This window comes from Coturnix japonica, chromosome 1 (assembly GCF_054131305.1).
Source record: "Coturnix japonica strain WE chromosome 1, WE-NBRP24, whole genome shotgun sequence".
In the NCBI taxonomy this organism is placed as follows: Eukaryota; Metazoa; Chordata; class Aves; order Galliformes; family Phasianidae; genus Coturnix; species Coturnix japonica.
The window spans coordinates 169,165,113-169,187,031 of NC_140663.1; the positions used below are offsets into that span (position 1 = coordinate 169,165,113).

At 42.9% G+C, this 21,919-nt stretch overlaps 1 protein-coding gene across 6 annotated transcripts in view; it reads left to right on the plus strand.

Moving 5' to 3' along the window:
- The first annotated feature begins 8,585 nt into the window (after positions 1-8,585).
- The window catches only part of SLC36A4 (solute carrier family 36 member 4), a 104,733-nt gene continuing 91,399 nt past the window's right edge, over positions 8,586-21,919 (plus strand). For 2 of the 6 annotated variants that reach the window (XM_085536485.1, XM_085536486.1), the window contains exons 1-7: positions 8,586-8,708; positions 13,310-13,430; positions 14,768-14,858; positions 16,037-16,125; positions 17,144-17,239; positions 18,770-18,854; positions 21,603-21,827. In XM_085536485.1, the coding sequence (XP_085392611.1) occupies positions 8,681-8,708; positions 13,310-13,430; positions 14,768-14,858; positions 16,037-16,125; positions 17,144-17,239; positions 18,770-18,854; positions 21,603-21,827 (735 nt within the window). In that variant the 5' untranslated portion in view covers positions 8,586-8,680. Of the gene's footprint in view, positions 8,709-8,868; positions 9,086-13,309; positions 13,431-14,767; positions 14,859-16,036; positions 16,126-17,143; positions 17,240-18,769; positions 18,855-21,602; positions 21,828-21,919 lie in introns of those variants that run through there. The other 4 variants (XM_085536484.1, XM_085536487.1, XM_085536488.1 and 1 more) reach the window with 3 other exon arrangements.

Below are 21,919 nucleotides of genomic sequence, written 5' to 3' on the forward strand. Positions count from 1 at the left end.
CACGCCTGGACTCCTAACTGAGCAACCTAGTCTAGAGAGCCTGCTTTGGCAGGTGGGCTGGACTCGGTCATCTCGAGAGCTCCCTTTCAGCCCCTACAATTCTTTGAATCTGGGTCATGCAGATGTCAAATACGGACACTGCTATGGGAGATGTAAGCAAAGGATCGAATCACTTGGTCTACGTTGTCATATATTCTTTTATTTTCTTTCCTTCTTATAACTACAGCAAATTATCTCAGTGTTCAGTGCTGTTGGACTGAAGGGGTCAAAAGGATGGGAGAGGAGCACCTAACGTCTGTTTACGTCTGTTTACAAGGGTGGATAGTGACAGAACAAGGGGGAATGTTTTTAAACTAAGACAGGAAAGGATTAGGTTACATAGTAGGAGAAGGTTTTTGAACAGAGTGGTAACTCACTGGAACAGGCTGCCCAAAGAGGTTGTGGATGCCCCATTCCTGGAGGCATTCAAGGCCAGGCTGGATGTGGCTCGGGGCAGCCTGGTCAGATGGCTGGTGACCCTGCACATAGCTGGGGGGTTGAAAACGGATGATGGTTGTGGTCCTTTTCCACACAGGCCATTCTATGAGTCTACGACTCTATAGCCTCGACTGATAGTGAAAATTACACAGAGTGCAGATGGATTGGAAAAAAGGGAGGTGGAACGGGGAGGTGGGATTTGGGCGTAGGGTCTCCAGCCCTGAGCTGGCTGCATGGGTGCACACACCCAGGGAAAGGCATTGTGACATCACAGTGCGGGGCAGGACATCAGTCTTTACCAGGTCACGTTGGCTGCCTCCCCCAGCTCAGACTCGTGAGGCGGTAGCACCATCCTGGTGGTCACTGCTGGAGCTCTGCTCTTGGTGACAGCCATTTGTGTTTTGAGAGTGGTCCTTGGGAGAGAACAGGATGAAGCTCAGCCTGACTCTCTTCCTCATCTCCCTTCCTTTCATGTCTCCAATTACTGGCTTTTTCAGCTATCCCAGCTGGGCCTGGAATTGGGACAAAAAGCTGGTCCTTCCTGAGGAGCAGCACCCCATTGAGACTGACAGCCAGACCTCTGGCTGGCTGTGCTGGCTTGGCCTAACCACCTGTCCCAGCAAGATCAAGGACAGGACCAATAACCAGGTCTTCCACAAGGAGCAGCGTCCGGCTGAAACTGAGAGCCAGAGCTCTGGCTGGCTCTGCTGGTTTGGCCTTACTACCTGCTACACCAAGGTGCAGGATGGGAACAATAACCAGGTTCTTCACGAGGAGCAGTGTTTAGCTGAAACCAAGAGCCAGACCTCTGGCTGGCTCTGCAGGTTTGGACTAACCACCTGCTCCTCCATCAAGATTGAGGATGGGAAGAAAAACCTGGTCCTTCATGAGGAGCACATCTTGGTCGATACCAAGAGCCAGACCTCCAACTGGCTCTGCCGGTTTGGACTAAGCTCCTGCCACACCAAGACTGACAACGAGAACAAAATCCATGTCCTTCCCAAGGAGCAGCATTTGTTTGAGACCGTGAGCCAGACCTCCAACTTGCTATGCTGGATTGGACTAACAACCTGTCCTGGGAATGGAGACGAAATACTTGTGCATCCTGAGGAAAGGCTGCCCATTAATGCTGATCAGCATGCCTCCAACTGGCCTTTCTGGCTTGGCCTTTCTCCACATCCCAAAGAGGTCCCATACGAGGTCAGCGAGTCTGTGCATCCAGAGGGCCCAAAGCAGCAGTTACCGCACACCAAGCAGAAGGCCTTCAGCTTGCTCGACAGGCTGCGCCACCTCTGGGACTTCCTTAAGCAAAGCCAGATAGCCTGGTACCTTAGAGAAAACTTAACAGACTACCAAATTTTCCGGCTTTGTTGTGTTATCTATACCCTCTGGAGAAGATGGAGAAGACGTCGGGTATAGGAAAGTGCCTGAGATCCATCAAGCATGGAGCAAGGCAGGGCCGGGGAGCAGGGAAACACAAAGGTCTGGTACATGAAGACTTCCAAGGAAAGCAGGCGCACAGAGATCCATCCACTGTGCAAAGGGACTTGCCCAGCCATAGGGCTGACACCCAGCCAGAGCCCCCCATGCAAAATGGGCCCTGCCGGAGGTGGAGTGAGTCCCACAGGCTGCCCTGAGCAATCCTGTGAGGCTGGAAAAGCAGCACAGGAATCAGAGCCCTGCAGGGTGATGCTCTGCAAAACGAGCCTGCAGCCTTTTCCATGCGCCCTTTCCCTGTCACTTCCAGGGAACCAGACAAACGGCCTCAGCTTCCATGGGAACAGAGAGTGATTTCTGTGAAATACTTTTGTCCATTTGACAGCCTGTGCGTCAAATGGTGAAAGTCAGCCGGTGTGGTGGGACACACCTCAGCACACCAAAGGTTCCTGCGCTGAAGGCACCTATGATGACGTCAACATCTTCCACTGGATGAACGACAACATCTTCCGCTGGATGAAAAAAACCATCTTCCAATGGATGAATAATAACATCTTCCAACGGGTGAACAACAACATCTTCCACTGGGTGAACGACAACCTCTCCCAGATTTTCACTTCCATTTTCCATCTGGCATGTAATTTCATTATAATTATAATTTCATTATATATAATATATAATTATAATTTCATTATACTTAATCTCTAAATTATAATTAAAATAAAAATTATTAATTAACAACATACACATCTCTGCAGCCTGTGTCATTGTGGTGGCAGTGGGTCCGGCACAGCGGCAGCATGAAAGGCATTGCCGCAGGAGAGTGCTGCTGTGCGGGGTTTGGGGTCACGCGCCTGGGGAGGAGGAAAAAAGGGGAAAAGAGGCATCGGTGGCTCTGAGGTGCCCACAGACAGCCGTGCCTCAGGGGGAGAGAGCACATCCTGAGCGGGAGCCCACGTCCCACTGAGGGAATGCAGCATCCCCCAGAGCATACGGGGAGGTCCTGTGAGTCCCGCAGCGCGCTGGGAAGCATCCAGGGCACACTGGGAATCCACAGCTGGGCCAGTTTGGCAAAGATCCCATGCGCATCAGCTTCATAGTGGAGGCTCACACCAAAGGAGCCTTCCCAGAAAGGGACAACGGCGGCAAAACACCACAGCAAGAGCTGCTGGGACACGCAAGGAGGCCCTGAGGCGCGGCGGCTCAGACTCCCTGCTCTGGTTCGTCCCTCTGATTATTACTGCTGACTGGTAGTTCAGGCCGGCAGCCATGAAGTCGCTGCCAGAAGCCTGTGGGCAGTCAAACGGGACTCTGGGGCACTGGGGCGCTGTCACGGTTCCAGCCCAGTGCAGCCCGGTTCTGTGACTAATGGGGCAGAGGGTCAAAGGAACCCAGGAACCAGGAAAGGGGGAAGGGAGGTGGTGAAAAGGTAGGGAGATGGGCCTAACAGCAAAACTGAAGCAACGAGCTAAGGGAGAACATACTAGTTTTCTAAGTACAATGCAAGATTAAGAAGCAGTTGAAGTTTTCCAAAAGAGCCAGCACTGGCCAATGGGATCCTGCTGTGCATTCAAAGTTACATGACCAGCAGGTGAAGGGAAGTGATCCTCTCTGCTGCTGTGTTGAGGGACATGGTTTAGTGGAAGCTACTGGTAATAGGTGAACGGTTGGATTGGATGGTCTTTTAGGTCTTTTCCAACCTTGGTGATTCTATGATTCTATGCTTGGCTCCTCAATAAAAGACTGGTCCTGTAGTTTGTTCCGAAGATTCGCTACAGGTTTGTTTTTAGCACAGTATTCGTAGAAATGTCGTAATGTGTTAGCTGTGCTGCCATTAGAAAGTTCAACCAAATTTGGACCAGGTTAATGGGTTTGGGTTAACCAGGTTTGGGTTAATGACCTCAAATATGGGAAATTTCTTCTAGAAGAACGGACAGATCATTAATACTGTGTACGTTTTTAATGCTTGTCTTCTGGATCTTACCAGGAGGTACCAGCTAGCCAACTCTGCTGTAGGAGATGGACACAGAAACCGAGGTCAGTGTCTCCTGCATCCAACTCTGCCAGCCTTTTTTTGGTAATGGCTTGCTCTATGACACCAGACTTGGTGGTAGTCAGTTACAGTCACTGAGGAAAACAGGACAGAGTTATTATTAAGATAGTATGAAAATACAAGTATTAGCAGCTGACATTTTTCAGTTGCTGGTTCTGGTAGCGCAACAGTGGGAGGTTTTGGGGAAAACACGAATGTGATTGAGGCTGTTTATGTAGGAGGGGAGAGGCCAAAGCAGAGGAGACCAAATGCATCTGGGCTAAATGATTATCCCAAACAAATCATTCCTACAGCGTGCAATAACTATAGAGCTGATTTACAAGCCAGAGAGAGAAAGGAAAGGGTATCTTTCTTCTTCATCTAAGTATATGAAGGTTTTAAATATCCATCAGCCCTCCAAAACCCTATCCCTTCTCCACTTCCATTCATTCTGTTCTGGATACCAGTATTTCATAAATACCCTTGATGCCTTTTTGACTTTTTTTTTTTTTTTTTTTTTTGAGATAATGTTTACTTCAGCATAGCTTTATTGATTCTGTGAGGTTTAACTTCATCTCACACTATCATTAGTGTAGGTGGACATAAAAAATTGATCAGCATGATGGTAAAAGGCTTCTATGGGCATCCTGAGTTCTTGAAGATGATACAAACACACGAGTACAATCCTGGTCTGAGGTTAGCACACAGGAAGTGGTTTGGCTTGGCAGTCACAAGAACGGAGTTAGAGTTGTAAAAGCCATTAACAAATTTCCATGGCCTTTTCTGTCTTCCTAGAAGAGGCACTTCCTACCTTTACAGGATCCCAGAATGGCTGAGGTGGGAAGGGACCTCTGTGTCCCTCTGCTCCAACCCCAGCTCCAGCAGGGACACCCACAGCAGGGTGCCCAAGGTCATGCTCGAGTGGCTTCTTGGAAGATCTTCAAGGTGGAGATCCCACAGCCTCCGCAGTCAATATGTGCTGGTGCTTATTCAGAGCATTCTCTTGTTTGGTGGATAACATGAGAGATTTCTGAGCACATCTGGTTATGAGAACCCAGCACTATCTCCAACACGTGTAGCAGAGCAACCCTAAAAAAATAACTTCCAGAGGCCCCTTCCAGTCTTCCAAATCTAAAAGGAGCAGAATCTGAATCAGTGCTTAAACACTGATGGACAGGAGTCACACATGAGGAAAATAAACAGTGGCTATTCTCCATTTCCATGGCTAGACTGCAGTAGTCCAGATGGCTTATTGCTTGCTCACAGATTTAATACATTACTCAGGCAGCAACAAGTCATTGGTCATTTTCTGAATTCCCCATATTGGGTCTGGCTATAACGACAGTGATTGTGATTGACTTTTATTTTGTTTAATAGAAGGGCTCCCATGGATAGAAAGACAGCTTCTAAATGCTTCCTGAAGATGAGATGCTGACCTGAGTTTCTAAAATAAGTGCCAAATGGAAGCCTTTTCAGTTAGCAGGGAGCATTAAATACAGCTAGGAGCAGATGAAAAAGAGCTGGATCATCACGTTCACTGAACAAATCAGCCCTATTGCAAGTCTCGCACATATGGACCAATTACAAATTTCAGAATGATGAACTGATCCCGGGAAAATTCTACAGGCGTATTCACCATAGAGCTCAGCTGGCTGATGATTATGAATTTCCTGGGAGCTTTCTGGCTCCTTCTAGTATTTCTTGTTTGATTGAACTGAATTAAATGGAAATGTTGTATGTAGCTATTGTTCTGATTTCCATAACCAACATTTCCTACAGCTTTAACAAATATTTTCAGTAACAGCTTTTTACTATTGGCTAGCTATGATTTTACAGCATCCTGTAACTAGTTTTGCTGCTGGAAGCTCAGTGAGGCAGATAACCCTCCCCCTTATCACGCTCCGCTTTGAACACTACTTCAGAGGAATACAAGGGCCACAAAAGCTGCTGGATGGAGAAATCCCACAAGATGCATGAAAAGAATCCCTGCAGTGTATGAGGTGGTGTGGATTTTCAGTTCCTCTGAGCTGCAGTTCTCTGGAGGTTTTCTTAAATTAGATCAGGCTCTGGGAGTAATGCTTCACGCCATAGGCTATGATAGTTCCCAAATCAGATGTGAATCTGACAGCCACCCCAGGGCTCTGCTGGTGGGTCACATCTTTTTTGTGGTATCACAGCTAGTGTCTCCAAAAGAGATCTGGGCTTATGTACTGTCTAGATGTGAGAACAGGGAATAGTAGAATTCTCTTGTAACAGGGGGAAAGATTTACCTTACAGTACCACAATTCTTATCCCTTACTCAGCCATTTACTTTCCATTCTTGTGTGTGTATTAAATGCCCTTAGAACACTGTGGGTGGTGACAACAGGTGTGGGCGTCCTGAAAGTGCAAAGGCTGCTGGGGCAGTGGTGGGAGAGTATGGAAAAGGAGGGTGCCAGACTGCGTATTCTTGTCATCAGTGCTTTCTGGGAGTAGGCTTGAAGAGAACTGTCCCTTGAACAGTGCCTGGATATATTCTTGCAGAAATCTGGTTAGATATCCATTAAACAACTAAAGAAAACCTTGATATTGGCAAAGCTTGACTGACAAGTCCCTTATGCAGATCCACATGCAGATACAGATCTCTTATTTTCATTAAGCGACAGAAAAACATTGCACTTGTGCCTTGTGACAATGAGTCATGTTGGGAAACATCCTGCTGGCTTTCTCACATGTTTCTGATATTTGAATGGCGCCGAGGATTTCTGTTTGAAGTAAGAACCACCGACAGCTCTTGTGACAGCTGCAGCATCTTCTGTAATCATATTTATTCTTCATCAGAGCTTAAGGAGAATCAACACACTCTGGGCTTTTAATATTTGGTTACTCAACAGCCCAATTTTACAGACTCTAGGATTTATTTCTCATCACATCTATGGCAATCAAATCTGTGAACAAGAGGCAGTGGGAACAAACTGGAGCACTGGAGATTCTTATCTGAACACCAGAAGCCCTTCTGTGCTGTATGTGACAGAGCACTGGCACAAGCTGCCCAGAGAGGCTGTGAGGTCTCCTTCTTGGACATCTTTCAAAGCTCCTGGGGTATGGTTCTGGGCACCCTGCTCTTGTTGTCCTTGCTTGTGCAGGGCTGGAATAGGCAGTATTTTTAAGTAATACTGACCACTAAGATGCTGACCTTTTAAGACAGTTCAGGATGTTGAGATTTTGCCAAAAAGCAAAAATAGGAATGCTTGAAAACTTGCCATTACATACCACAACATAAGGAATTTATAGGAAAGGAAGCTCACAATTTTGACTGGTGAATTGGAAATATATATAAATGTTTTCATGTCAGCGATCAAATGAGGCGTTGCTCTTTGATTCCTAGGTAAGCAATAAGCTGTTTAGGATGCGATGAAATGTGGATACAGCATTTATATTCAAGGTGATATCAAAGTGTGCTCATGTGGTCATGATATGTGATGTTTTATAACATGATATGTTATAAAAGTGATATAAACCTTGGAGCAATGCCAACCATTTGCCGATCAGACAGGATTACAGGCAAACAGATGGCAACATAATTGAGGGCTACCAGTGGCTCATTAAAGCATCATGCAAACTAATCATCTTGTAATTTAGAACCTGCATAAAGCATTAAAACATGAACTGCTACAAAAAGGAGAAGTATCACTAGTCAGATGCAGGCAGAAAGCTTTTCAATGTGTTTGTATGTCTGCACTTCTGATGCATCAGGTACAGGCTCAAAAGGACGTGCCTTTTTGGATGACATACAATTCAACTATAAGAGTTATTGCCTCAGGGTGGTCTGGAAAACAAATATAAAGAGCCTGAAAAATAAACTCTGCAAAGAATTGGAAGAAAAGTCCCTCAAAACTTGAGAAACCTCTAAACTAAATCGAGTTGATATCTGTGGAAGAATCCAGTAAAATCAACGAGTTGAATCCATGATTTCTGAGAGGGATTCTGCAAATGCTATTCAGAATACGAAGCTTAAGGTAAATATGCATTTGTTGACTGCAATATTCACAGCATGAAGTCATTTTGCAGTGATGGATGGAAGTAGAGATAACCAGATGCCTGTATTTAAGTAAATCCTCCAATTCTTACTAGAGGAACAACACAAACATAGTAAAAGTACAAATATCCATCACAGTGTGGACTCTCCTAAATTTCCTGAACATTTATTGATCTCCACCAGATATTTGATACATTTTTTGGACCATACTTGATAAATCTTCCTCAATACATCACAAGCCTCTTCCCTTCAGGTCTGGGTTGAAAAGGACCACGATGATCATCCAGTTCCAACCCCCTGCTATGTGCAGGGTCACCAACCACCAGACCAGGCTGCCCAGAGCCACATCCAGCCTGGCCTTGAATGCCTGCAGGGATGGGGCATCCACAGTGTCCCTGGGCAACCTGTTCCAGTGCGTCACCACTCTCTGTGTGAAAAAATCCCTCCTAATATCTAACCTAAACCTCCCCTGTCTCAGTTTAAGAGGTGTGTCTTGCTGGGCAGCTGCTATCAGACACCAGAGCTCAGCATGGGGCGCATCTGATAAGCCGTCAACACACCCAACATGGCGCCCACCGCCAGCCCAACCCGGAGGACCAACCCCACTCCCTCCCGCGCGTCCTCTCCTTCCGCCCGCTATCTATGGTTCGCCGCATGCGCAGCATTGTGCCGGCCGGCTCCACATTGGCGGAAGGGCTCGGAGCAGCCGGTGTGAGATGGACGCCACCGGCGGGGAGGAGCTGGGTGAGCAGCGCCGTGCGGGTCGCTAAAGGGAGAAGCCGGTGGGCAGAGAGACGGCAGCTCGCCGCGGGGGCGTAGAGGGGAGCGGCGTGAGGAGCGGCCGGACCACGTCCTTCCCCCCTCCCTTGGAGGCGGAATGGTTCGGCCCACGGTGGGATGCGCTGCAGCGTTCGGCGCATCGCGGCGGGCGGGAGGAACCATCCCACAGTGGGGAGGGGTGCGCTGAGCTGCGTCGCTCCTCATGAGCGGACCGGAACCGGTCCGGCTCGGTGGGGATATGGAGAGGGGCTGAAGGGCTCACGGGGAGGGGCTCACGGGGGAAGCTTCTTTGTTTCAGTCAGCTGTTCACGTTTGCGTGGGTGCCAGACGTTCAGAATGAGGTTATTGCTGTTATTTATGGGATTAACAGCAAGTTAGCAGCGTGCTCAGGTGGCCGAGAAGACTGGTGGCATCCTGGCTTGTATCAGAAATAGTGCAGCCAGGAGGAGCAGGGAGCTGATGGTCCCCCTGTACCCAGCACTGGTGATGGTGCTCCATGAGTTTTAGGACCCTCACTGCAAGGATGACACTGAGGTGCTGGAACAGGCTCATAGATGGGCAGTGAAACTGTGAAGTGTCTGGAGCACAGGGCTGGTGGGGAACTGGGGTTGTATCCCAGAGGAGAAGGCTCAGGGGAGACTCAATTGCTGTGTACAAGTGCCTGAAAGGAGGTTGTAATGAGGTGGGGGACACCCTCTTTTCCCAGGTAACAGCAATAGGATGAGAGGCAATGGGCTCAAGTGTCACCAGAGGATGTTCAGATTGGATATCAGGACAAGTATCTCCTCAGATATAAATAAATATTTAGAATAAAATATTCTATATTCAGAATAAATTGGCTTCTACAACACAGTCTGTAACGGAGAGAAACATACAATGCAAGGTCACCTCCTTCTGCCCCAGATAATAAATAGCTGCACTATGCATAGCACACATAGCACAGAGAGCTAGCAAAATATGTTAACTTAGACTCTATTTCATTCCTCTTGCATCCAAATGGAGTTACAGTAGCAGGAAATGAACGGGGGTTTGGCTGGATGTGGTTGGATAGGATTATCTGTTAGCTCCCCTCGGGGCTAGGAAAGGACTCACAAGCCATTCAGTCCAGGCATTGATGCTGTGGGCACTGCTGCTCATTCACCTCCTGCTCACTGAGAGCTGTTGTGGTGGTTGTGGGGTTACTAAACAAAGTGGTAGAGCTGGTGAGTCATGTGTGTTTATAGACAGTGCTGCACAGTTCACCTTATGCAGAAAACACTGTGAAGGTTCTTCATAGGCTGAAGGTTTGGGTGTGGAGGAAAATACTTGTGGTTAAAGGCTTAGCTAAGAGTTATGTTGTGCATTGCTGTGCACAGGCCTGGTTGTTAGTCTTGTCCCATGTAGAAGCCACAGCTTGGTTATGTGTGTGTGTTATCAGTGTAGCCTATGGTAAAATACCAGCTTCAAGTCATACTTAGGCTAGTATATAGACCTAGTGCTTCTAATTTTTGCTTTTATGAAGCAATTAAAACAATAGCAAATTAAATAGAGTCTGCATTCCTGTAACAGAGATTGTGAGTCACCCTCTCTTTAATAAACACTCTGTGGTACTGTGAATCTCCTGCTGTGTCAGCAAGTTCTTGTGTAGGAGCTGTGAGTAACTGAAGTATCTGTGAGATTCACTTTAATGCTTTTGCCAGGCATATAATGTACATAGGTTGCTCCGAAAGTAATGCCTCCTATTTGTTTCCTTGGAAACGACAACAGATATGAAGAGCTCAGTGACACTGTATGTTGAGCTACAACACTGTGCAGTGGTTGTGACCACATTGCTCTCCATAAATGTTCAGCACGCATTGATGAATGTCAGTGGGAACCATCTTTTTTTTCACACAAAAGCATCCAATTGCACACTCTGCACATCCATGTCAGATACTGTTCTGACCTATTGCCCCTCTGCTGCCATCTGGTGTGATGCCACAACACCAGCATCCACCTCTGATGTTGTGGACTGACAGAATAAAATAGGAGGCATTACTTTCATGTAGTTACTCGAGCAAGATCTGTCACCTTCCATAAACAGAGTGAAAACAGCTGATACAAATGACGATAAGCAATATCCTGCCCTTAAATCTTTTCATGCTTACATGTTAAATCCAGTTCTTGCTGTTAGATCACGCTTCCCAAACCCTCAAGGGAAACAAAAACAAGTTGCTAAAGTGATTTGGAAAGCGGGTTTTAGATAAGAATTTGCCTGGGGGGGGTGAACTTCTCCGAAGGAACAACAGGAGATTATTTGACTGCGGTTTTCATATTTCTTTGTCTTTTAACTTGGTTGGCAGCTGTGGAAACAGCCTCATCCTTCTGTTGCTCTTTCAGCTATAGATGATGGAGTTGAGTTTTGTCCCTTATGGAGCTGAGGGGTTCAGGTGATTTTTGGAGTGTTAATTGCTTGAGCAATACAGAAATACTAACTGAAGTCCTTAGCAAAAATACGTTTGCTTGCTGCAGGACTTTCTAACTAAAGGATTACTTGAGTGTGCTATAGATAGGTTTAGAATTAAGTACATTTAGTAACAGCTCAGCAGTTTCTTTGGCAGTAAGTCTATAGAGGTGTGGTTGAACTGTAGGTGGTAGCCCCTGCTGTGGGCTGGTTGCTGCCCACCAGATCAGGCTGCCCAGGGCCCTGTTCCTGCCCTTCAGAACCTCCAGGGATGGGACATCCACAACTGCTCTGTAAATACCATTACTCGAGTGGATCTTGAATAGTGTATAATGTTGGGATGCATTGGGGCAGCTTGGTGGAGCAGGAGCCTAAGGAAGACTGAGATGTATGCTATACCATATGCTTCATGAGGCAATGGTCAGCCAGGTTCACATCCAGCTGGGGTCTGGCATGCTTGTGCTGGTCTTGTAGTTTGAATTTAATGCCCTATTTATGCTAAGAAGTACTCTAAGTTAACATACATATTCCATGCTAAAGCTCTGGCAGTGACTGCGTACTTCTCACAGGCGGTCTCAGGTTAGGTCTGTGTAGGCTGAGTGCTTGCTCTTCTACTTTGTGGGTATGTATCTGCTCTGTGGGACAAAGGAAGGTTAAATTATTTTCACCGATGTGCTCTACACAACGTGCTTGGATCCATTAGATGTGCGTAACATCCCAAATTAGCTATCAGCAGAAGTATGGACTGTGCAGCTGGGACACAGCTGCAGTACCCCAGCAGTAGAGATCTACCGTCAAACACAGAGGGATGCTGAGCAAGCTGCACGATCCAAAGATGATATTATGCCTTACCGTTGTCACTGGTGGCTGATTCATTCCTATATTGTAGCCCCAAGCTGTATATGAGTCAGGGGATCAAGGAAGAATGATGGGAAGAAGGAGGCAATTCAGGAGCTTTGGAATGCCTGGTTATAGGTGGAGAGGTTGCAGTCCCTTCTGGATGATGAATCATTCTGGAAAGTCAGCATCTGCATTTTGTAGATGAGAGAACATCCTTGTGCTTCCATGCATGCTAAATGTAGGGAGTTTAAATAAATCAGGATTGTATGTTTTGTCTGACCTGCGTATGTCTTCTGTTTTGTGAACCCTTACATTCAAAAGCACTTTACTGTTTGTCACAGTCAACTGCTGAGTGGAACAAATGAGTTCAGCTGATTTTCAGCATATTCAGTATTTCCTATCAGGCTCTGTGCACATATCTTGTTTTTACATCAAGCAATGATTTTATTAGGTTGATTACGAGAAGTCCCTAAATAAAGCTTGTACCTGGCAAGTGTGTGTTCTGCCCTGTACTTTGGAAATGCCAGTTGTCCATCCCTTCTTTGAAATGCTTCTGCAGTAGCACTGGTGTTACGCATCTGTTTGAGATCTGTTTTATGAATGGGTGCTACAGAAGGCAAATAACCTTTTTGCTGTCGGCAGGATTTGTTTTATTTAACTGTAATCATTTAGAAATGGTTATAGTTTAATCAACGCGGAACTGGTGAAAGCTGTTAGTGTTGTCTGAGAGGCAATTTTCCCTGCAGGCTGCTTGCTGTTGCTTAGAGCTGTTATTTAGCTGGATAGCAAGATTGCTTATGTTGACTGCAGTGTCAGTTTAGGCTGCTTTAAAAAGATCTTGAAATTGCAGTTCAAGCATGTAGTTTAATTCAGTTATCTGGGTTTTCCTGACAGTGATAGGGGATATCTGTTAGTGTACCTGTTGTACCAGTCAGTTGTCTTGGATACAGGACTCGAAGGTATAATGAGTAGGTCTGTGATGATACTGCGCTGGGAGGAGTTGTTCACTCCCTTATGGATAAAGAGGCATTGCAGGGAGATCCTGATGATTTGAGAGGGCTGGGTGACCAACCATAATGAGTTTAACAGGAGAGAGCGCTGAATTCTGCATCAAGGTGGGGCAACCCTGGATCAGTGTACAGATGTGGGGACATATGATGCAAATAACCATCTCTCCAAGTCAGCTTTATGCTTAGTGACATAAAGGAATCTCAAGGAATGGCAAATTATTTAAAAATCATCTTTTATTTCTAAACAATACATTTGTGTCTAAGACTAACTTTGTTTTGACTCTGTTGTTTAGACATGGAAGTAATGAAGCCCTTAATTGATGAACAAAGTTCAGATGTTTCGGATGAGGAGCGCGAAAACAAATTCCTGCCAGTTGAGAAGCATTACCAACTTGACAGTAAAGACGGCATTACGTACGTATCATTCTTAACTATCAGCTTGTTAAAGTTTGTTGCCTCCAACTTCCTTCTCATAAGTAGTTTACTAAACTCTTAAGTGGTTTACCTGCAGCCATGCTATAGTTTTGGAGGTATACATAGATCCATTGATAGGTATACTTAGATACATTGATACATAGATGCTTAAGATTATTATTATATTTATTATTATTATATTAATTACATTATTATTATTTAATTATATTATTATATATCATTGTATACTATACATACATTATATATATTAATTATATTATATTATTATTATTTTAAAATAATACTATTATTATATTTTTTGTTGAAGTTACATTTGAAGAACTTGTAAGGTCTGATTTTGTTATTTCTTTTTTATTGAGTAAAGCTTTCATAGTCACAAAACACAATTCTGACAGGTAATTGTTTTGAGTGTTGTTTTTATAAAATAGCTTTGATGAAACTTTGAATCTTTCTGAGGCAGAATGACAATAAAATTACACAAGAAAATGGCCTTTAGCAAGCTGGAAGTGGGACCTGGAGGTCAGATTTAAGTGTCCCATGTGAAGGAACTTATTTCTAGAGAATAATAAGAGCATCCTTTGAACGTGCTGGACCATTTTAAAGTAGGTAGAGCAAAGAGATGATTCACAGATCATCTTTATCAATGACCTAGACAGTGGAAGGCCAGCTGTATCCTGAGCAGCATTAACAGTGTGGTGGCCAGAAGGGTGAGGGTGGTGGTTGTCCCTGTCTACTCTGTGCTCAGGAAGCCCCATATGGAATACTGCATCCAGTACAAGAAAGACATAGAGCTGTTGGAGCAGGCTCAGAGGAGGGTCACAAAGATGCTCATAGGGTTGGAACTCTTCTGTGAAGAAAGGCTGAGGGATCTGGGCTTGTTCATTCTGGAGAAGACAATGGTCTCACCATGGTCTTTTGTGCTTGAAGGGAGCTTATAACGGGAGGGAGAAGTGACTTTTTACATGGTCTGATATTGATAAGACAAGAAAGAACAGTTTTACAAATATACTTAGATTGGATGTTAGGTAGAAATTTTCACTGACAGGGCAGTGAGGCCCTGGTACTGGCTTCTCAGAGAAGTTGTAAATGCCCCATCCCTGGAGGTGTTTAAGGCCAGGATGGATGGGACCCTGGGCAGCCTGATCTAGTGGGTGGCAGCTGTGTTCATGGCAGGGAATTGGAACAGATGTTCTTAAAGGTCCCTTCCAACTGAAGCATTTCTTATAAGCTAATAAATAATGGAGAGTGCGCTTCCCCCATCCAGTGTGAGTGTGCTCATAATGTGATTATGTGATGTGTTCTGTTTGTATCCTTAGGTTTATACAAACGCTTACCCACCTTCTGAAAGGAAACATTGGAACTGGGCTTCTTGGTCTTCCACTTGCAATAAAAAATGCTGGCATTGTGGTAAGATTTAATCATTTTTCATAGAGAGTAAAATTACCTATGAGGTTCTATAAATACATGACAGAGCCTGAAAAATGATACAGTTGCCGTTTGTACCTACCTACTTTGGGCTGTTTCCTATTTTTCCTTTTCAATGTGGTAAAGATGTAAAAGGTTGACATGAAACCAAAATTTGTTTCTTTAAATCTAGGTAATTCCGTTAGAATATGTTGTATTTTTGCTTGGCCAAAATGTTTCTTTTTCTGTAGAAAACAACAGCAACAAAAAAACCTACCACCACCACCAACAAAATGTCTGAAAACAGAAAAAAATTGATTCATTCAGATTCTTGTGAATGAGATTTGGTTCTGGGTTTATCTCATCTTTACCCAGATTTCTCTGTAGCCAGATTGTATGTCAGAGGGTGTGCTGCTGTCTTCTTAAGTCAGTCTTCCATTTCTGAGCGCAATTAGTTTACACCAAATAACAAACAGGATCTTTTTCTAAGGTAGTGCAAATTTCATCAAGTGAAATTTTTAACTAAATAAAACAATTCTTTATTACAGGAGGCTTAATATAAAGGTGAAAGTTGCATGTATAGCAAGTACCTTCTGTGAAAACTTGTGGTCAAACTTATGTTCTAAAAGAAATTGCTTAATTCAGAAATTATCTGTGACTCCTAATTGTAAAAGTTAGCAGGGGAGTGTTCGTGACAAGGTTTTTTTTTCCCCTCCTTTGTTTTTATTTCTTATTACGCTGCGCATCATCAGCTGTTCTAGTGTAATGGGAACAAGCCTTGAAAATGGCAATGCTAATGACAATGACATGGTACAAAGCATGGTATAGAAATGTGCAGTGTTCAACCTCCTCTTGTGGTAATTCTTTTGATGAATATCTTAATAATATTAATGGGGGAAGTTGTTTGTGCCCCCTTGCTATTCACTGCATGATCATCTCTAGGAAATCGTCTATCAAACAGTCAGTTAAAAGGGAGGAATGCCATAGAAAGTCAGCTGCAAATCCTCCAGTGGGTTGGGGGGGGGGAGGTTGCATAACATTTGAATCCTTAAAATCTATTTATAAGCTGAAATATGAACTTTTTTGCATGTAAAGATTTTCCTCCAGTGTATTTTCATGAGAAGCTCTGTTTATAGGATTTCTGTTGCTTATATCCTTCCTTCTTTTTGTTTCCGTACCAGGTTGGACCAGTCAGCCTTGTGCTCATAGGAATTATATCCATTCACTGTATGCACATCTTGGTACGTTGCAGCCACTGTCTATGTCAGAGGTAAATGTGGAACTACTCACTCTGTTGCTGAGTTGGAATATTATTTTTTTTCTTCTCCAGTTCTGATTTTTGGTCTGTGGAATGACACGACATTGTAGCGGTTTCTTCAGCTCAAAATCTTGTACTTAACAAAAGGAATGCACATAGTTTTGGTACAACTGCAAATGATAGCTGTGCTTTGAGCAACACTACATTAATACATTGCAAAAAATTATCTGCTCCTACACAAAATTAAGCTGGTTTAATATATATTGTCCAATGTCCTGTTCCCTCTCTTAATAGGGAAGTAATCAGGTCTTTGTCATTACAGTTTTAGTGGCTGACCTTCAGTTCTTTAGCCCTCTTTTATCTGCATAATTTTCTTAGCTTCTGAAACTTCACAGCTCTGAAAAATGTTCAGTTTATAAGTTGTCAGTTTATGAACACGGACTAAACAGAGAATTGTTAATTTATTTTGTGCTGACACGTGAGCTCCATTTCTTTGGACTGTGGCAATTGGATTCTTCAAAATTGTGGTGCTGAGAAGTGTTAAAATGATAACAGTGAACTGATAAATGCTACACAGTATTCCGAATGAGATCTAGAACACTTTGGGAGAAGTGGTTTCAAATTGGGCTGACAGTATTTCCATTAGTAGTCATTGTAATTAACCACTTCTATATTGGTCAGGTTTTAAAGGGCAGCAATGAAAATCCTCATACTAACGTTTCTGAACTGAAATCACACGAAGTTGTTAGCATCCATGTAGCTGGAAAAGCTATCGTTCAGAAAACAACGTAAACTGATTTAGTGTTATTGAATTAATAGGAAACAGCTTTGATTTACATGCTTAGGGAGTGCTAAGATATTCCTTCATGTGAGAAAGAAGCCCAAGCTGTACTTCTAAAATTCAGTAAGTGCAGAGTGGAGTCACAAATGATTCCTTATAACCCTGTGAGGCCACCAGACTTCTCAGGGTGGAGATCTAGGCTCTGATTGTTTCTATTAACTCCATTCTTTCTTCATTCCTCGATCTCAGGATGAAAAAATCCTCACTGGGTTACAGTGATACAGTTAGTTATGCCATGGAAGTGGGGCCTCTGACTGCCCTGCAGAAAAAATCCTCTTGGGGAAGGTAAGTTGACAGTGGAATTTAATTTAATAAATCAATTATTAAAATGAATGGCTACACTCGGAGTGGTTGCAAGATTTGCCTTTTACTGAGATGTAACTGGTTTTAAGAATGCGTTCTCTGTACTTGGAATAACAAATACTGTCACATAAAATTATTTCCTGGACTCAACTTGTATGCTGGGAATGACTGGGTAGCAAGTCTGTCTGTAAGGCATTTCATTTCTAAGGAGCTGTGAAGGAAAGAATGCTGACCTATAGTATAGGAAGGCATATGGTATAACAAGAAGTGCGTTCTGTATTGTCTAATGTAGTAACGAAAGTTTCTGCCAGCTTTTACCACAAAGGCGTTTCACTGCATCAGACTTTGCTTTCTGAGCAAGTTGATACTTCAAACATGAATGACTTTTTGTATTTAGTCCAGAAGGGATCAAAGCCTTCTTTTATTTCTGCCAAGGAAAGATCATAAAGAAATAGTTACTACATTTTTATGGGAGCAGCCTGCAGGTATTGATAGCTTGTTGTCTAAAGATCTTAAATACTTTATCCCTCTTGGAAAAAAAGAGCATCATGTTGTCTTTGCCATCTGTTGCTGTATAGCTTATGGTATGACTACACAGTGAAACTGAAAATCTGAGTTGCTGCTCCATGTTAATTGTAAGGTTTTTTCTTCTCTTGAGGAGAAGAATATTTTTGTCTTGTTATTTTCAAGGATTTAGCACTTTGTGTTGTGTGTTTTGGCTGTCACTTGATTTCACATGAGACCGAGGGAAGTTGTGTTTCAGGATCTTTAGTGATGACTTCATAGGAATGGACTGGAGCTGAGAATAGAGGGAGATTGGACTGCAATAGAGTGAAAATACTGTAACACATCAGAGTTACATGCCACAAATGACAGTTCTGTTTCCAAAGACCCCGTGCTTCTGCAAATCTGTTCAATGGGGCATTTCTCTACTGAGGAACTATTAAGAGAGTTTCATTATGATGTGACTTCAGGCCACCATCCTGTGAATCATTATTCAACAACAATATGAACTATAGTTTAGAATGTTGTTTTTTACCCCAAGAGACACAGCATCTGAATGTGTATGTGGATACATTTGTATAGATCCAATTAGCTGTGAAATGTTTGTCATCTTGAATTGCTGGAGCTTATATAACTAAGACTGTATGAGATATTTCATCTCTGGTATCAGTGGAAGACAGCTGTGTTGTAGTGCTAAATTACTGCAGCAGAAGGTATTTGCAAACTGAGTGTGTATGTCCATTGCTTATATTTGTGCAACACCGTTAAATGTTTGAATTTCCTTTTATGACACTTTAAAGCATGTGATATACCTTAAAAACAAAACAAAAGCAACTTACAAAATCACTGCCACCACCAAAAAAGCCTCAAAACCACTTTATTTTTGTCGTAAGAGGAACCTACGTTCCAGTGTTGGTGAGATTAATTTACAGGAGTTATAATTGTGTGTTAGAAATAGGTTAACATATGTGAACTGTAATGTGTGTTTGTTTGTTTTTCCCTTCTCAGGTATATTGTGGACTTTTTCCTAGTGATAACACAGCTGGGATTTTGCAGTGTTTATATTGTGTTCTTAGCAGAAAACGTTAAACAAGTGAGTAAAGATATTGTATGAGAACAGCTTTGGCATTAGATTTCTTTTTCATTACTTTCGTTTCCTTCTGCAGTCCAAAAGCACTTGTAGAATGTGGAGTTGAGAGATGCACAGAATACGCTCTGCTGTGGTTTCCCCCAAATTGCTTTTGGAAAAAAGGGGCAGTGTGCAAAGTGATCTAAATTCGCCTGTTCTGCAGGTGGTTGCAGCTTCTTTCCCTCTGATTTGTTCATCAAAATTCAAAACGAATCTTAAAAAATGGTAAAAAACCAAGATGGCATCTGGTCTTGCAGCCAGTTTTCTCTGAACATTTCTTTTTTACCAGGCCTCGCTGCTGCCTCTTTTTAAGTGTGTTTCACCCTTTCCATGTTACAGGAATCTTTCTTGGAACCTGTTTCTGTTTAATCTCTTCTGTTTTCCACACCTGTCTTGCAGTTATTTAGCTGCTTATTGTCTCACAGAATCTGTTGAATCTAAACCAGTCCTGATCTTGCTGTTAAAAAAAATACCTGGTCTTGGGATTTCCATAGCCTCTCAGTTAATGGGTTCCAATGCTTTGTCATCTGTTAGACAACTTATTTGTGTCTAAACTATAATTGATTATTTGCAATCTAAGTCTGTTGTTTCCTGTTCTGCCTCCAAGTATTTCATTGTATTTTAAGTTTGGATGCCTTTTACATTTTTGAATATCGATATCACATATTCCCTCATGTACTTCTTAAACTAAGATTTCTAATTTCTTCCATCTTTATTTGGATATTTTTTTACTTTCTGTGAACATTTTGCAGTGAACATTCTTTTGCCAAGTTGTAACGGAGCAGTTTTTTATGCTGGTCCAGTTGAAGTTCTACTTGTGACCAGTAGACTTGAGAGGTTTTTTAGCAGGTCTTGAAGTTCATATTCCAGACTTGACATTTGAGTGTAATGATCATCTTGTAGGAGCATGTCGTTATTTGTTCATGATTGATTTGTGATTCACTGTGACTTCTTGATCCTTTACTGCAGAGTTACATGCTGGCATTTCTTCTAGTTCACTTTATACTGACAGTTTTTGCTTGCCTATGAAATTCTTTATTTGTCCTTACTGAATTGATGTTTGGCAGATCACAAGGCCGAATTTGCCTTCTGCGTTCTTTCACTTTCCATTTGGAAAGACATTTAAACCATTCTTACTACATCCCTGTTATTAATGAAAATGTTAAATATTACTGCTTAAGAAGCATTTAATGTCTTCATGTAGTATTAAACAGATGCATACAAACACATATCAAGGTGTTGTATACTTTAAAAATGTTGGGCTGTTCCTTATTCAAGGATATCTTGAGATTGGCTGCCCTTGCTCTTGTGGGTAACTTTTAACGTCCCGTATGTTAACTGACAACATGTATATTGGTCATACATCTAGCAATACCTGCTGATCATACATCCAATACAAACAGGCCTGGAGAATTCCTGAGGTGCACTGAAGAGAACTTTATAGGTACAAGGGGTTCTAATAAGGCACAGGTGTGTACATTTGTTGCTTGTAAAAAGAGAGGGCTTTACGGGAGAAGTGATGATTGTCTTGGCCATGGTGACCATGAAGTAGTCAAGTTTTAAATTTTTGGTGATAGGAGGAAAACTGCCACCCAAACTTTGACCCTAGATATAGGGAGAACAGATTTTAGGCTGCTCAAGGAACTAATTAGTAAGGTCCCTAGGAACCTGCTTTTGAAGATAACGGAGTCCATCAGTGCTGGTCACTTTTAAGGAGCCATCTCCAAAGAGTTCAAGAGCAGGCAATTCCAAAGTGTCAGAAGTCAAACAGAGGGGAAGACTAAAATGGCTGAGCAAGGATCTTCTAGAGCTTGGTTGGGAAAGTTAATGAGTGTTAGAAGTGAGGCTGGGCAGCACGGGAGGGCTGCAGAGATGCTATTTGCCATTGTAGGGAGGGGGTCTGTGCAGCCAAAGCTGTGTTAGATTTGAAGCTGGCCAATGCTTCAAGGGACAACAAAACGTTTGTTTATTTTTTTTGGAAGTATGTCAACAGCAAATTGTTCCATTACTTGATGAGGATGGTCACCTTGCAGAATAGGGACACAGACAAAGTAGAGACACTTGCTGACTTCTTTGCCTCTGTCTTCAACACCAGTGATGAGTGCTGGGATGCTCAGAGCCCTGAGTTACAGAACTTTTACTGGAGTAGTGATGGACTTCCAGCCAATTTATTTTGACTTTAAACAAAAGAAAATACTGATCACCTGTTTTATGAGTTTAGCTTCCAAAACTTTTACAGAAAACTCGTTGTTGCTTTCTTGAATACCTGAAAGCTGGGAACAGAACTTACAGAGGAAACAAACTCTGTAAAAGCAGTAGCTGCAGAGACTCATGATGTGTACCACATGAATGAATTCAAGTCATCAGCAGATCAGAAGTGATATTTACAAGTATATATGATGTACATTGCCCTGTGCCCTTTCTTTTTGGAGGGATGTGGTGTTTTCCTCTGGGCAGCTTTTCTGTTTGCAGAATTCTGTCCCTTAGAGGGCACCAAAGAACAGAAATTAATGCAACTTTAAATCTGTTTATTGTGGTTAGTGGAAGAATGAGGCAGGTGAGCAGAAAGAATGAGGGAGTGGAAAACTAAGCTAAAGGAAAATCATACTATTGGTGTTAATGACATGCAGTACCAAAAAAAACTGGAGCATGACTCTAATGTGACCACTCAGTTGTACTGCTATTGAAAACTTCTTTTTTTTTTCCTTACAGGTCCATGAAGGACTTTTGGAAAATGAAACTGATATAAATGTCAGTGTTACCAGCAATTCTTCAGAGAAAAGGAGTACTGATTTACGAATATACATGCTTTGTTTCCTGCCATTTATGATCCTTCTGGTCTTCATTCGTGACCTGAAGAGGCTGTCCTTTCTTTCATTGCTAGCCAATCTCTCCATGGCTGTCAGCTTGGTGATCATTTACCAGTATATTGTTAGAGTGAGTATAGAAAAGTTTATTATTATTATTATGGATGTGATTCTTACATGTTGCTTGGGATAGTTAATCTCTCCAATAATTTCTGACAATTT